Below are 16,935 nucleotides of genomic sequence, written 5' to 3'. Positions count from 1 at the left end.
TTCACAAAATCTATACAAATCAATATAATTCCGAGTAAATATGGCTTTATTTGAAATAGATTTGCAAATGAACTGAGATAATGCCTTATCATATCTTCTTTCATTATCCTTTTATTGTCGCGATTTAAGGGAGCCAATTTCTCTGAGTTCCGTTGTTGAGCCGACCTTATTTGACCTTTGGCAAACCATTAGCAGAGACTGGAAGTCAGTGACTTGAAGACTAACTGCCTTATTTACTTTTTTGGTTCTATCATCAGGAAGCCGTCTGACTGACTATAAACATCAAGAGACCAATTGACAGGACAATGCACACCACCACACAACCAAACCTAGCCGCAACAACACACCTCTGATGGTCTTGCATTCTAGCAGAGGGCAAATAAATAAAAAAAAAAATTACCCAGAGTATATATATATATCTAATTGCAGAAAAAAAGTGACAAGATGGTCCCTGATAGACATGTGATGATGGAATTGTGTTTACCATTTCCTCTTACTATCCATTGCCAGGCAAATTTCCTGTTCCTTCGTGCGTCTGTTTCTCCTGAGATTTCATGAAATATTGGGCTTTGAAAAGAGACCAATGCCTCCTATTGATACATGAAAACTATGGCCTTGATTTTTTTCCCCTTACTATTCGGCCACCCTATCTGGTCAGGACAGAAGGCATTTTATAGCTGTAGCAGTTAATTATTGATTTCAAATCCATGGTGATTAGTTTCATAAATCTGTCTATGGAGTAGAACCCAACTAAAAGCTATGATAAAGACTGAATTACAAAATCAAAATGACAAGAAATATGTCCCAAATAAAGAGACAATTCATTGTCCGTACCAAAGAACCAGAAAATTCAGCTGGATACGTCCATAGCCGATTTATTTGACAATTATTTGAGGAAGCTTTTCAATCAGGATTAATACTAAACGAGCACTTAATAATGAAAGACCAAAGACAATACACATAACCAGATCATTGTCTGATCAACATTCATCCCATCCGATCCTATTTCTAAAGGGGTTTTGTATCTGAACTATATATACTTGTACCAACAGAATAGCCTGACTCAATAAGCTCCACTCAATCCCCCCAGAGTGTCTGGGATGTTTATCATCCTCTAAGGATCCAGTGGTACCCCTTACCCAGGGGTACCCTCACCGCAATATAAGCTGTTTAGTATGGTCAATAGATAATGTTCATGTCCTGCTGTGCAAAGAATGGTGGTGGCTGGTATAGGTCCCTTCAAAGATCATCATCAAAGATATGGATTTTTTTCTGAATCCTTTCTTACATAACCAGGTATTTGGGTCACCAAATCTTCAAGACTTTAATACTTAAATGCATGGTTAAATATGTCAATACTGTATCAGACAAATCTAAATCTGTGTCTGTCTGGACCCTAATTTTACATACTATCATATTGTTGTTGCTCAAGTAATGAAGTCCTAAGAAATCTTCAAAAGTATAGTAGAATGACCGGCACACCATTGACTTCAGCTAATAACTCATGAAGTTTATTGTGCCTGGGAATTTGATGAGGAGGGTTATAGTAAATCTGTCAAGCATGCAACATCTCCCTTAAAACAGTCTGTCAATTAACAAATACTTCTGTTTGTTTATCAATATATTTATTGCAAATTCTTGAAATATCATCAAAAAAGCTTATCAGCTTTTCAATGAAATATTAAGCCTAAACTTGGCAAAGAAACAGATGGCATCAAGGGTCTTGTGTTTTATCTATCATTTCAATGAGGCAAGTATATAAGGGTTTGAACCAATGTCTTTAATGGTAAGCAACAGAAATGGGTTTGAGCACTCTAATGACTGAGTTATAACAACATTGAGTACAGCTTTAATGATTGAGTTACAACATTGAATTTGAGCACTCCATTGATTGAGTTACAACAGCATTGAGCAGTCTAATGGCTGGGATACAACAACATTGAAAATTAAGCATTCTATTAATTGAGTTACAACAGCATTGGGCAATCTAATGACTGAGTTACAACAACATTGAATTTGAGCATTCTATTGATTGAGTTACAACAGCATTGAGCAATCTAATGACTGAGTTACAACATCATTGAATTTGAGCACTCTATAATTGATTGAGTTACAACAGCATTGAACATATGGTCGTATTGACTGAGTTCTATACAACACCAGTGAGAAAATTTAATGTTTGAGTTAAAAAAACATTGTGCACCTTAATAATTGAATTACGACAGTTTTGAGAACAGTAAAAATTGCAATGTTGTCTATCACAGAAATATCCATGACTTAGTTCTAGTATAGGGATGAATCTTATAGTCTGCATATCTAGTTACATAAAACATCTTGCTATGATCATGCATATTAATTTAAAATATTACAATTTTAAAGAAACCTGTTAACCACAAAACATTTACCTGAATTGTATCTAACAAAACGTTAGAATTTTTTCATCTTAGTTCATTCAGACATGATGCCAATTAAGGGAGACATGTCATCTCCAAATGAAAATATTTATTCTCATGACGAACAAAATGTGTACGTGATTGAAAATGTCATGACATGATTCATAAGGCCATGTGATTATCTCGATAATTGACTTGATTCACTTAAAAATATAAACCATTACAAAGATTGCCTAATTAGAATTCACTAAGCTTCTCGAACACCTCATTAAATCCGACTCATCAGATGGTTTTCTCACTTACGACACCTTCTGACCACATATCCCAATATTCAGACACGTTTCATTTGAAACGTCAAATTATATACATAATCTGTCAATTATTTCTCATGATTGTTGCAACACACTTCAAAAAATGGGAGTTTTACATTTGCAAAATAACTTGGGGGAAAAAAGAGAAAAATAATTTCATTTCAAACATGCGTGATTAATGCTGTAACTGTTACTAAGGCGAGAGAAATTTAATTTTTAGTTTTACGGATTTTTTGGTAAAAAATTTGGGTCGGAGGAGGGAAAATAAAAAAAATAAAAAACTGGGGGCAAACTTTTATTAATCAAAATTACATATTATTTGCTTGAACTTATAATATTAAGTTTAATTTGTCCACTATCCATTGTGTACTTTGTGTTTGTTTCAAGATCATTGGTATTAACCTTACTAAACTTGTTCAGGATGACATATTTTCTTTGCTTTTCATAAAAACTTTTAAGCCAAACCATGCATGGCTGACCTCCATCTTAAATACTCCATGTTATAGAGACGCTTACACTTGATTTTAAAAGCTCCCTTTGTCAAACGTTTTGCAGATTTCAAATAAAATAAAGTAATTTTAAAACCAAGATCGGTCAAACTTGAAAATTCCGGAAAAATTTCCGAAGATACGAATTTTTTTTCATTATTTTTTTTTTTACAAAATCGGAAAAATTGGGTCGGCGGATCCGTAAAACTAAAAATTAAATTTCTCTCGCCTAATGTCGTATCTAACCCTACCTTAACCTTTTTTTTTTTTGCGTAAAATGCAGTCAAACTTCGTTATCCCAAACTTATAAGATGGGACTGTTTAACAACTTCGAGATATCAAAACTCAAAAGCAAAATACTTAAAAAGATAGGTGCTTGGGACTTACAAATCACGTTCAACATATCCATTGTATTCGAGATATCAGTGTTTGAGATAACAAAGTTCAACTGTATTTTGAATAATTAAACAAGGAAGTTGAAGATAAAAACTTTAAAAGCATATACAGTCACAGCCTGTGTAAAAAGAAATGGTTTAAGAGTAAAACAAATAATTTCAGGATTATGTAACTGTTTTACAATGACCCTTTTTCACAGTGAACGAATATGTCATTGAAAAAATGACTCATAGGGCCACAGATTACATGCATTTTACCTTGTAAAGTCAATAACTAAGCTTGTTCATTAGGGACCTGATCAATATGCTGTGATAGAAAATTGACTCAAGTGGCTCCTAAAATACATCTTAAACATGAATCATGTGGGGGGAAAAAATCAGATTTGTTGTAAAAGGGGAAGTTTGCATGGATCCCTAATTAAAAATGAAAACGGTATCTGTAGATTAGTTTTAAAACATATTATTCTGCCCAAATGATTACAATAATTAAGTACACAGCATGCTGCCTTGTATTTTATAATTATACCACGACTGATGACATGATTTTCAAGAGCTTTAATTCTCATAAACAATTTTTTACTTTAAATTTTAAATCTTGCTTTTACTTTTTTCAAAGATTTTAAAACAAAAGTCAGGCACTCCCAATTTTGATTTGAATGCAGGTAGTGTCAAATATACATGCATGTTTATTAATTTCAATACGTGTATATCTATTTCTTAATTAACTTCTTAAAAACCTGTCAGGTATGTTAATACCTAAAAGAAGATGCCTAAATTCAAGTCATAAATTTGTAAGCAAAAAAAAAAAAAGTTCTGAAAAGTATAAACCCAACAATTTGGCTGAGTATGTGACAGATAGTATTCCATTTTAAGTTATAAAACATCTTTGAGTGAAAACAGGCTATATGAGATCTCTTGGGGGCAATTTACATTCTGCAGTACATTCTGTACATATAATATATAAATCTGGAATTTAAAGTGACAGAAAAATCTTAAATTCTCTCCCTGTTTATTAATGGAAAGCAAATAAAGAAATTGTACACTTGATAAATATTAATTACCTTTAAGTATTAGAATATTGAAATTGGTCATCATATTACATATGCCTGAACAACTTAAAAACGAATTGAAAATCCCACGCAGTATTTAACTTTGGACTGTCTTTTAATAATAAAATTTTTTACATGATGGAAAAAAGATCACAATAAATTATTAAATTGGTTTACTAAACGCTTTTTATTCCTATATGCATTTCTATCAATCTATCAAAATTCTAGATTAATCTGACAATAAAGTTTGTATATATTATAAGCTTTAGAGTTGTGCCTTCATTTCTGAATCATATGTAAGCTCTATAAATGTGACAGAAAACAGTTTTCAACACAAGAGCCATTCATCTAATACAGGGAGACAGTAAAATAAGTTCTACGGCTCATATATAGAATACTATTTGTATATTGTTTATAATACTTTTCCTTTTCGTGGCCTAGCTCCGCTAATCAACAAGTGAATAGCAATTGCCAGGATATTCATTAGCAACTGCTTTGCAAGTCTTTTCAGCTGCCTTTTTAGGCAAATAAAACAAATATTAGGAGCAAAAGCTGTTAAATTATCGGCCTCTGGAAATAGATTTCTCTGTAGAGGCAGCTGTTGGCATTGATTGAAGCGTCGATAAAAAACTTATTATCAAACAATAGTACAGTATGACCAAACTGATGTCGACCTGGCTAGAGCAGAATTGTTATAAGCCAAGAAAAAGGTCCACTATTATTGAAAATTCAAAAACTAAGCATTTTTATTTTTACCATCGAGATTTTAATCATTGCTAACAATGAAAAAATGCTATATTGTGATTTCTATCTTGCAGTACATTCTAGTAGATTTTCTTCACACCTCCCCCCCCCCCTTGAAAAAAAAATTGTCATCTTATTACAAGTCATCTTTAAGCTAGCTATGAAATAAATTAAGTCAAAAAAAGGTGCTTATTATACCAAAGCTGACATCCCCTGTGTCAATAAAAAGTTGGTTCTTTGTATTTGAGTAACATCTTCATCTTGACAAGATCGATCGACAAGAAAAGGTCCAAGATGAGTCTATCAAAAGTTATTTGTTAACTAGATGGGTTGCAACAGTTGGAACTTTGCTTGAGTTTATCAAATGTATGATTTTAGTTATTTAAAAAAACCCAACTTGGTTTAGTTTGGTTGATAGCTTAAAGTGTGGGTTATCAATATAAAGAGGAATATTCCATGGGTGTGGCGGTCAAAATTAAGAGAAAATTTCAAATGAATGTTAGAGGACAGCAAAATCAAAATGCCTTCATGCTACATGTACTACTATCAACTGCTTGAGGTCCATTTCTGTATGTGTTTAAAAACCGTGAAACCTCTCATAATTGAACTATTCTTGAAACAGCGAATTAAGGCCAAAAATCAAATGTGCCCCAGTGATGCCAAGGACCTTATTTTCTGACTGGCCAGAGGGCATTTGTAGAATTAATGTGTTTATTCACTATCTGGGCTTCTATACTTTTTCTCCTTTTATATTTGTTGTAGTTATTTTCATTGATCTAATGGGGCAAGTTCACTTCAACTTCACCAACAGGCATTGTCAAGATTTCTTCATCAGGAGAAGGTGAAGGTCATATTGTACCAAGTATAGCATGTACTTTAATTACATACCTTAATATCTTACACTTGATTGTACCAGTTTTACTCATATGACAATCTTTGTAAAAAATTATTTCTTCTGGTGTTTTTTTTAAATTTCTCTATGATGTTTATTTTCTTTTTTATAAATTAATTGGAATTAAAACAAAAATTTTCACTGGATTTAAAACACCTCAGAAGACAATAGATGCTACCTCCACCTACTTGAACCTAATTCCACAATTGTTTTGTCTTTGGCCAGTCACCCTTGCACGTTATCTTGAAATAGTTAGATAGTTCAACACCTTTATAAGATGATCCTATTCTTCAAATTGGTGCCAATTCATTTAAGACGTGACTCTATAATCACTTTGAGATAAGAACAATTATTCCAGACAAACATAATCTGGAATATTGAACAAAGGTATTTTTTTATGCCCCCCTGTGTATTAGCCAACACCTGATATTAGCTCTAATTTAAGACGCCACCGAAAAAAAAATCAATTTCTGGTTATCACACGCAATTAAACAATGTCCGATCTTAAAGAACTGTTGAGCGGGATCTCTCCCCAACATGCACAAAACTATCCAATTTCAAAGTGTGCTCTTTGCGATTTCTCACTTATCATTTCTCACCTATTGGGGACCTTGGCACGATTGCACAAAAAAAAATCTTTATATAATCCAGAGAGTATTGGGATATTGAAGTCACCTTGGCCACAAGTGACATTGCACTCAGTTTACCAGATTTTAATGCTCACATATGATTCATGTTTTACAGTTAAATTACATGTGCATTCCTATTTCTGTCTCGAGGAAATTTCCGACAGAGTTTTTAAGACCAGTCAACCTTTAATAATGCTAACAAATATGTTTATTCTAAAAGTCGTTCTTTTTCTACAAATATGATTAAGTAGCTAAACAAATGGAAAAACTGAAACAAAAGAGATTATCCAGCATTTAGAGATTAAAATCTTAATCCCTGCTTATATATCCGATTAATATTGACATCTCTGTTTTTTTTAATTAACCACAAACTTTTAAGATGTTTGATGCAAGTTATTCAAATATATATTATTTAACATACATGAAAACAGGCTGCATGTCTTAAATCAATCAAATCTATGGTCAAAAATTATAATATAACTTCAGAGAAGTGGGTTACTGTAAAAGTGGTTATTAACGCTGGTGGTTAAAGAATGCATTTTTTATAGTCAAACAATACGCGCGGGTATTAAATACGCGGATGCGTGATTTACCACTCAAAAGTTTTGATTTTTGTACTATTCGCGCGGGCGTGTTTTACATGTTTTTCAGTTTACCGCATAACTAGTGTAAATTTCCCCCACGCATAAATAACAACTTTTACAGTATATCTTTCCATTATATTATTTTAGCCCATTTTTTTAATAAATGCCAGACTAACTTCATAAAAACAATACATACATCTTGATAAAAGCATAAAACAACCAAACAATGTCTACTACAAGTCTACAACTATCTAGATGAGGTCAACCTGTTGCTCAATATTTGACTTTTTCTGTAAGATCACTTAGATATGAACCAATCCTCGTTGCAACTTCTCAAAAAAACATGAAAACAAGACATATATTGGCTCATATTTGACTTAAAGAGTACTTTTGGTTCATCTGGCAACTGTAACCGATATTCTCATGCCATTGCTAATATTATTTTACACATTGGTATTCCTTCATGAAAAGGAAATAAATGTTGGGAGATAACCAATTTTTGCCTTGTAACATAGTCTAGAGTTTTCGTAATTAAATAATCTTTACTATGACATTGCTAAGATACTTTATATATTATTATGGCTTTGACTATCTTGCCACATATTTTTTAGAATTGTATTTAAATAACTTAAATAAAGGCTTGTAATACATGCACCTCAAATAATAGTCTTTGCAGATGCTATAATATTTCATGTCACATAAAAAGAACAGAATCTGCTGCAATCTTCCCACTATATGACTAAAGTTTCAACTATAACAGTTATAAAAAAAAATCATTAGAATGAAAAGAATTCAGAATCTGTTTAGAACAACAGGAATGACATATTAAACCCCTGCCCCCCCCCCCCAAAAAAAAAAGGCTAACATTATTATAACCTTAATGCCAATTAAAAAATACCTATATTTTCATCCCTAAACTAATATAACCTTATGACTAAGCATCTACTTTCTACGTAATTGTCAACACCGCTTATGCATAATGCTATATGTCTCTATATGCAGTTGGGGGAGAGTACAAGATAAGACCTTTCTCCATCATCCTACCCAACATGTTTCCAACTGACTGCTAGTACTAATACAGTGTATGCACTTGTAGACATCAGTCAGTGAATGAATTGGGGCCAGTTTCTCGTTTTTTCTTGTTATATGTACATGTACATCTATTTATAGTTAACTTACCAGGCGTCACTGTGCAATGAATTATTTCAAATCAAGCCAAACCTTTGGAGAACATTTCTCTCTGCCTGAGTTACATAATACGCTACACAAACATACATACAGGAAAAAGCTTCTAACTCGCTAATTAGACAGTTTCTGAAAAGCATATGAGATCTGTTGGATTTTTGTCAAATTAATTTACACAGGTAAAAAATTTATAACAGTTTAATTATACCCCAGGAATTCAAAATTACAAAAACAAAAGATACATCAATAATTCACGAATTCAATTTCTGAAACTGAAGGACACAATCAAACTGAACTTGAAAGCCACAATAACTAACTGTTTCACGCTTTTCAAAAAGTAAACTAGTTAATTTAACACATGACGTTTTGATCGATGTAGTTTTAAAATGGTCATACATCATTATAAATTTCATGACTTGTCAATGCGCCTCTTCTACAACCTTTTTTGGAAAAATGAATTTCTTACATAATTAAGATAAAAAAAAAATTATTTAATGTAGTGTAAACATCCATCAAAATGTGTTTCATTACCATAATGTTTAAAGTTAATAAAGTTTAAATAAAAAAAAAAAATTTTACGAAGTGTCTTTAAAAAAATCAAGCTTGGATCTCTCATCATGCTAGCTAGCCGTCAGAATCTTCAAAATTAACATAATTTATATACGTCCGGCGTCAAAAAACAGCAAAATTATTTGGGCTGCAGTGACATCACGTAGAGATATCTCTTTTGATCTCTTTCCATCCGAACCAGGCCACATCAAAAGCAAAGAATAAACCCTCAATGTAATGGACAATTTGGTTTGGGTTTGATACGTATTTTCCAAACGAATTTAACGGACAAGTGGATTTGTGAGGGACTGGATAGAATCATCAAATGAGCTACACCAGTGCAATTCATCTAGTGATCGGCGAGACAGAAGTAAATTTCTTATCCACAAAAAGCACCCTATGTATTTTCAATATTGATTTTCATTGCTATATTCAAAAAAAAAAGAGAAAAAAATATGCTACTGGTGAATGAAATTGAAATAAAACTTTATGGTCTGAAAGGCGGACTTTATTTTCTTTTTCTGTTGTTCCTCAAACATCGGCAAAAACCCTGAATGATCTTTTTCACATTAAGCACATAGACTTGGGCATATAACTCATGTTCGGGGTGTAAGGCAAACATCATTTGACTAAATCAGGCAAACACAAATATTTAAAAAAAAGTTGAAAGTAAATTTCACCATAAAATATGAAGGAATAGGTAAACAAATGAGGCTAAATTAGGGTTCAAAAGAAGGTTTGAACACTTGATTAATGGCATAAAACAGGCGTTTATTATACTCTAGATCTCCCAACTCATGGAGGAGACAGATTGTCAAGCCATGGCTGTCATATCCAGAAGTCCTTTATCAGTTTATGAAATTCTTTCAAATTCATCAAATAACCTGTCTAAATTGCTACACATTTCATCCACTGACACTGTCAGTTACAATATTCCTTTTAACTTTTCGAACTTATGAATATAATTTTTTCAATGGAAGAGAAAAAACCCAAATTCCATCTGCAAACTGAAATTTGGTTATCTTCATTGTACAAAAGGTGTTCAATCTAAATCTTCATTTAATATACTTAGCAAGCATCATTTTTTGTACTGTATATCTTGTAATACAAAAGTAATACACAAGTCAATTGAACATCAAGCTAACCATTATCCAAAGAGTTCTCTCTAAATTGACATACCTGTATACATTTTGACTGAAACAGAAATAATTGAGCCATCATCACTAGACTTACCTGAGCCACTACATGTTGGGTCTGAGGTCTGCAGGGTTCACTATTTATCCTCCACATACACTTAAAGATTCTGGTCCAACTGGCCTCCGAGTCCACTAAAACAGAAAATCAGATATTCCCATTACCCTGCCATAGTAGTAGATTCCATAATGTAATAGGCCTGCCCACCAGTGCGAATTCAGTCACTGTTGTTGGCATACAATTCAGCCACTACGATCACTTTGTTTATTTACTCCACCGCACGGAAAATCAGACATATCTTTAACTGGCTCAGGTAAGGTGGCATTATTATCTCTCTTTGATATCACTTTTAGATATTTCAATCCTGATTAATCAAATGTTTCAATTCCGGAATTTTTTTTTTTTATTTGCCGTCTCTCACATTTTTTTTCTCTCACCACTTTATCACTTTGTTTCACAACCCGACAGATTTGCACGTTATTTAATTTTTTAATTAAGACGTCTCGAATTAAAGAGAATTAAAAGGCACGTAACCGGCAATCAACCCCTCGTGTGCCTTGACTTATCCCTGCATTACAAGCTAGCTATTGTACCTTGCAAAAAAACGTATCAAAGACCCTGGGCTCTGGCTTGTTGAGGAAATCTCTCCTCAAGGAGCTATCATGTCTGTCTGACACTTTGAGAAAACAAGAAGAGAATCGGTAGTAGCGACAACACTACATGTCTCATTCCATGGTGTATAATGGTACAAGCTTTAGTGTTAGGTGGAATGTACGTAATGTGTAAACAAAAGGTTAATGAAGGAGAAAAATGTTTTTCAATCCAACCACTAACTAAATTCCACTTCACTGATTACCAGTATATACTGCAATATATACAGATCATTTAAATGATGAGTGAGAAAGGCCACAGGTTTGGTTGGTGACCGAGGCACCTTTTGTCAAATTCATGGTCTCATTCAGTCCCTCATATCTCAACAATGTATGCAAAATTTATGATAATAACAATTCTTTTTACATAGCATTATATAAAAACTTGGCTTTTTTTTCTTCTTTTTTTTTTCTTTACCTTTTTACACCTGGGCAGGTGAACAATGTGACATTTTGGAAATATTGCTGCATGTCTAAGAAGCGGGAATTTACCTCTCATTTATATTTTCTTTGTAATATATCTACATATGCGTAGAGTGTGCCATACAAATTCAGTACAGTCCAGTGAAAGCATTTGGACAGTCAAAATCAAAGATAAACACAAACTGTTTCATAAAAAATTAATCATGACAGTTTCGCACCATTTTCTGTGGTAAATTGCTTTTCGCAGAAGATAAATTGCTAGTAAAGCCCCCGGTATTTCATCGACTCTGTGCCAGAGGACTCGACCCTAAGCTCCATCCATTTGTCTTCTTTTCTATACCCCGATACATGGAGATAACTTTTACTCTGCCAAAGTAAATCTGAATAATATCCTTTATCAGTTAGTTATATAAACTGAGGGCCATCCATCAATGGTGTCCCTAATTGACACCAGAATCCTTCAAATCACAGCAATGCATGAAAACCAAACAGTTGCAAGCCTTTTATCCGAAACATATTGAGAAAGCACAGAAGAATGGACAAAAAAATAAATACTCTGTAAACTTCAGGTGCGAATATGAATTCCAAACCAATGAAGAACGGTGGTCTCCTAAATTTTAAGGATGTATTTTCTACAAAAAATCTTTTGGCAGATATATTTTCCATTGCATTAAGTTCATGGTCCTTTTTTTTTTTAAATTTTTTTATTAAAACCTTTTGAGTAACTAAAGCTCAGCATTAATGCTGGAATAAATCCTTGCATTGTGACGGCTATAGTGCAGCTCAGCATTGTAAATTCATTCAACACAACATTTTTTGTAACAAATATAAATAGGGCTCCCACATGTTGCAAACATAAATTTGACATATTTATTTTTTTTTAAAAATAAAACAAACCTGCATATGGCTTGGGAGAATCTTAAGAATGCCAAACAAACTACAGCACAACACTTTGCAAACCCAAAAAATTCCCCCCTGACAAACTCAAAACTGATATTTGACTCATATTCATCATTCTGATGAATATTGTGAGATTAATTGTTACAATGCTGATTGCTGTTGTGGCAACAAATATGAATTACGTGTGCAATTGCCTTCTGATTTAATCACAATATTGCATGGCTTTAGTGGGAGACAGGGTTCTTGTTACTTTTGGCAGTAATACTACCAACATACTACACAAGGCATTCTAAGTCTTTAGATAAACCAAATCCCAAGTGCTAACATTCATAACCTCATAAAACCAATGCCCTAAACATTAGGTTCTAGTTTTCAAGTACATTAATGTACTTTAGTTTTCATCATCCTTGCTGCATGACCAACTAAATCTTAAAACTTCAGAAACATCTTGTTTTATAATTCATGGTCATTTAAACAAAAACCAAAATATTGAAAAAAAAATTAAATAAACAGAAAAAGAAAAATGTATATACAATATGATAGCGCAGAATCAAAGCAAACAGTCTCTTTGTAATCGTTTGGTCTAGTGTATATAATACAAGATTTTCATATCTATTATATGGCAATTAGTTGCCATGTCTTGCACATTACTATAACAATCTACCATTCTGAGAGAGGGGCTCAGTGGAAATGCAAAATGAAGCAGAAACAAGGATTTGATTGTTGATTTGTTAATATAAATTTCCCGTAAATGACAAGGATTATCTCTGCATGTAAAAAGATCTGCTGTGTGCTGTCTTCTTCAGATCAGAATAAAATTCACCAACTTCACAGAAAACACTGCCTACAACCTACTGATGTAAGCATCAAACCCGATTCTAATAGGTAATGACAGCTGCTCACGAAGCAAGATATGAATTCTTAAAATATAATTGAAATGTAAATACTGGAAAACATATTCCACAGAGACAAGGGGCATAACAAAGTGTCAGATTTGTTCAACAAAGTAACAAATTAAAAAAATAAAAACTTAGACAACCCAGAAAACAAATTCTTTCTTCGGTCAATGTCAGCAGAGCCCTCTTAAAAGAGATATCATTTGTGTTATTTTATTTTTCTGCTTAACGCAACAATTAGGGTATTTTAAGTGCCACTCTCTCACCTGTGCAGCCCACCTGGATCAGACTTTGACACTGTAACTTGAGATTGTTCTTGCTCAGTTCTCAGCCTGTATTCTAGTGTGTAACACCTAATAACATTAAAACAGGTAGTCGCCTGAACATTGGCGATGGTTTTGGGTCTGATGACTATCTTTGACCTTCAAAAGAATCAGACCCCTTTTGCTTTAAGTTACCCTTAATTCCTGTCCATGAGTTCTAATTTTAATCCTATCTGTCTATGAATTCAGAAGACCCTCACAATCTAATCGAGGACTTTTTGTGCATCCGCCTAATTAGGGCAGACCCGCGTTTTTGATCGGCCTTTTTTGGTCTTAATCCCAAGATCTGCTGGAGAGATGAACTCCCAGCATGCATCTGTACCAGAAGTGACAATAGGGGGAGTGTGTAAAGGCATGCCAAACGTGACACAAATTGTCAATTAGTTCCCCTTCTCTCCTCACCCTGTTTGTGTGTTTGCACGGTGGGTGAGAACCCTGCAAAAGTACAGTGTTATCCTGTTAAGTGGTTTTGTCTGGAGAAGACGGCCCCATCCTTCAATGGAGCTAATAACTCTCTAAAGAGTCTCTTGTAGCAAATTTGAATGTTTTATTTAAAGAAGTCGCAATAGATTGTACTAATTTTCTGATAATCTGAATGAAGAGTCCACGGTTATAAGGACCCTTAAGATGAAAGGCAAATAAAGCGTTTGCACTACATCTTGCTTAACTAATATGTTTTATTGGTGCATTCACAATGAACAAAGATGAGAATGCATCTACAAGTAGGAAATATTTCAAGAGGTGCTTTTTTTTAAATAGATAGAAAACTGTCATTTTTCCCTAAAGGCACAAAACTGGAAAATTAATTCAACTACCAAGAGATCATTCACAGACTTGACATTTATTGCTAATAATAAGTTAATAGAGGTGAAAGTAGTTTGCCATTTCCCTGCAGAAACGTTTATAAATACGTTGGCAAAATAACGAAAAAACAGCGAAAAATTCCTTATAGCGCCTCCATCTGCAAAGACCACATGAAAAAGCACTTTTGGCCACCAGAGAGTTTCTACGTTGCTGACTTTTTAAATTTTTCCCCCAGACATGCCAAGTTTAACATCTCCTCTGGGGCTGTTGGCAAAATTAAATCATACAAGACTTGATTCTAGATAATCATATGTAATATTGATAAATTGATAAGAAGTCCTTTCAATCGATTTGTTTCTCGTAACAGGAAGCCATAACTCTGTCGATGAAACGGGGACTTCTGAGGTTAAATGAAAGGGGTTTTCAAGACCATAGCTTTTCATAATTATTAGGACCATGTTTCAATGACTTCCTCAATTTTTTTCTTCGATTCTTTCTTTTTTATCATTCTCATTGAACTGTATAGACAATATACACAGCAAAAGGAAACAATAAAAGCCAGGTCTGACCGAAGCAAAAAAAATATCATACATTTGTAGCACGACAAGAAAGAAATAAGATCTAAAGAGTGCAAATGATTTTTAAAAAAATAAAAGACCATCAGTTCCTGTTTTGCATATAATTAACTTCAAATTTATGTTAGAAATGCAATGGAGTTCAGTAATGGTTTAACAGAGTCTCAAAGGAGAAACAAATTGTTCTTGTGGTTGCAGCAAAAAAAGCACCTGTGTGATTTACTCTTATGTGACACCATCTCATTAGAGTTGGGAGTTAATCAAGATTTTAATTACAGCAGTCTAATTGCTGGCCGACATTGTTACCCATTGATGTAGACGATGACACATCCTGAAAACCATCGCAGATTACTGAGCAATAGAGTTTGCCAGGTCTTAATGGCCCTCTCTGCAATTACATTAACTCTGTTAGTCCAAACCAGTATTAGTCTTCTATCGGACAAACTTGCGTGGATATACCGTTTCCCATCATGCAACAAGTCTCTGGTTTCAGAGTACGACTGGTACCAAGTTGATCTAAGGCTTAATGTTTGGAGTACCCCATACACTCGCTGGTCCCTAAAGAACCTTCGCTAATGACGGCTGTCCCTGAAAGTCTTTTTTCTATCTGCAGAAGTCTTTCATGCACAAGACCACTTAACAGTTACTGAGATTTGATAGAGATTTATGAGGAATGTTGAGATGAACTGATTTGGTTGGTTTACCCCATGGTTTGCATGCAATAGGGAAAAAAAGGTCGTACTAATAGCGACATTAATCCTGTTATCAGTATTAAATGTGTTGCTGCTCCAAATCAACAGGCAATTTACATTTTGGTTTTTTTTTTTTTTTTTGATGAACTTTATCGAAATATGACAAATAAATGTCTTGTACTTACAAGCTCTCAATAAATCTCACTGTCTCTGAATCAAGTATTTCTATTGACACCAAAAGAACAAAACCTTAATCACTCAAGGTAAACTTAATCAAACTTATACGTCCAAATTCAAAAAGTAGTTGTAGATGCTTTATGCTTTTTCCAATTAATTTATTTTATCTTGTCATGGACAAGTTCTGTTGAATAAATATCTTGAATAGTTGTTAAAAAAGTTCAAAGGAGTTTGACAGTGGGTTGACTATAAAGATATAACTGAGGGTTAAAATATGTCAGTGTCAAAAAATGGTGGCTACTTTTTTTCATCAAGCACTTGGTCCATCAAACTGGGTAACAGGGAGAAAACACATTGAAAATGTATATGTAATGCAAGGAATGTATATTCATTATCTTTTTGAATTTCATAGCAGTTACAAGAGAATAAAAAAAAAGACCACATTAACAGCTCATGAATTCATTTGAATATAGTTTACGAGCTTATTAATATGTAGGATGAAGACAAATGAACATTCTCAATGTGACATATACAGCCATTTTTGTTAAGAATTTATCAGAGAGTATAGTCCTATATCCCAAGAAATGCCTGGCAACACTCACTAAAGTTAATATTGGTCCTATCATAAATCGAAGTGTTAATCTTACTAAAATTACTCTTCTGTTTGCACTGGCTTCAGACCTGAAACTTCATGATTGGCTCTTTTGATGGAATAGCTTGTAGAATGGAATAGAGACCAAACAGTGTATTGCGGGGGCAAAGGCAAATAGATCAGCCAAGACCTCACAGAGTATAGTGCTTCCTTAGATTTGGCAACTTCAATGACAGGCATTCTCATTTTCTTAGAATCCAAGAACCTGCTGTATCATTGTATCACGGGAGTTGTTGGGATTTATTGGTACAGCACTCTGGGCTGAGACAATTGCAGGACTTTTTTTTAATAATAATGACGTCCTGAAAACCTCTTATTAAACTTTCATCTACGTAAGATTTGTTTTCGTAAACAGAGTTGCTGTCTTTTAACACCTGCTCATTCAAAATTTCATTTTTTTGGCTACATGAGTTTTTGGTTATTTTTTTCA

At 33.5% G+C, this 16,935-nt stretch overlaps 1 protein-coding gene across 3 annotated transcripts in view; it reads right to left on the bottom strand.

Annotated features, from left to right (window-relative positions):
• LOC128181248 (uncharacterized) overlaps window positions 1-16,935 on the bottom strand; it is a 55,489-nt gene that overhangs the window by 21,552 nt on the left and 17,002 nt on the right. For 2 of the 3 annotated variants that reach the window (XM_052849572.1, XM_052849573.1), the window contains exon 4: window positions 10,453-10,547. In XM_052849572.1, coding sequence (XP_052705532.1) covers window positions 10,453-10,547 — 95 coding nt within the window. Of the gene's footprint in view, window positions 1-10,452; window positions 10,548-11,006; window positions 11,368-16,935 lie in introns of those variants that run through there. The other variant, XM_052849574.1, reaches the window with a different exon arrangement.

This window comes from Crassostrea angulata, chromosome 4, assembly GCF_025612915.1.
Source record: "Crassostrea angulata isolate pt1a10 chromosome 4, ASM2561291v2, whole genome shotgun sequence".
NCBI classification, from domain to species: domain Eukaryota; kingdom Metazoa; phylum Mollusca; class Bivalvia; order Ostreida; family Ostreidae; genus Magallana; species Magallana angulata.
Note: the sequence above shows the minus strand (reverse complement) of the source record. Positions and strands in the feature narration are given on the sequence as shown.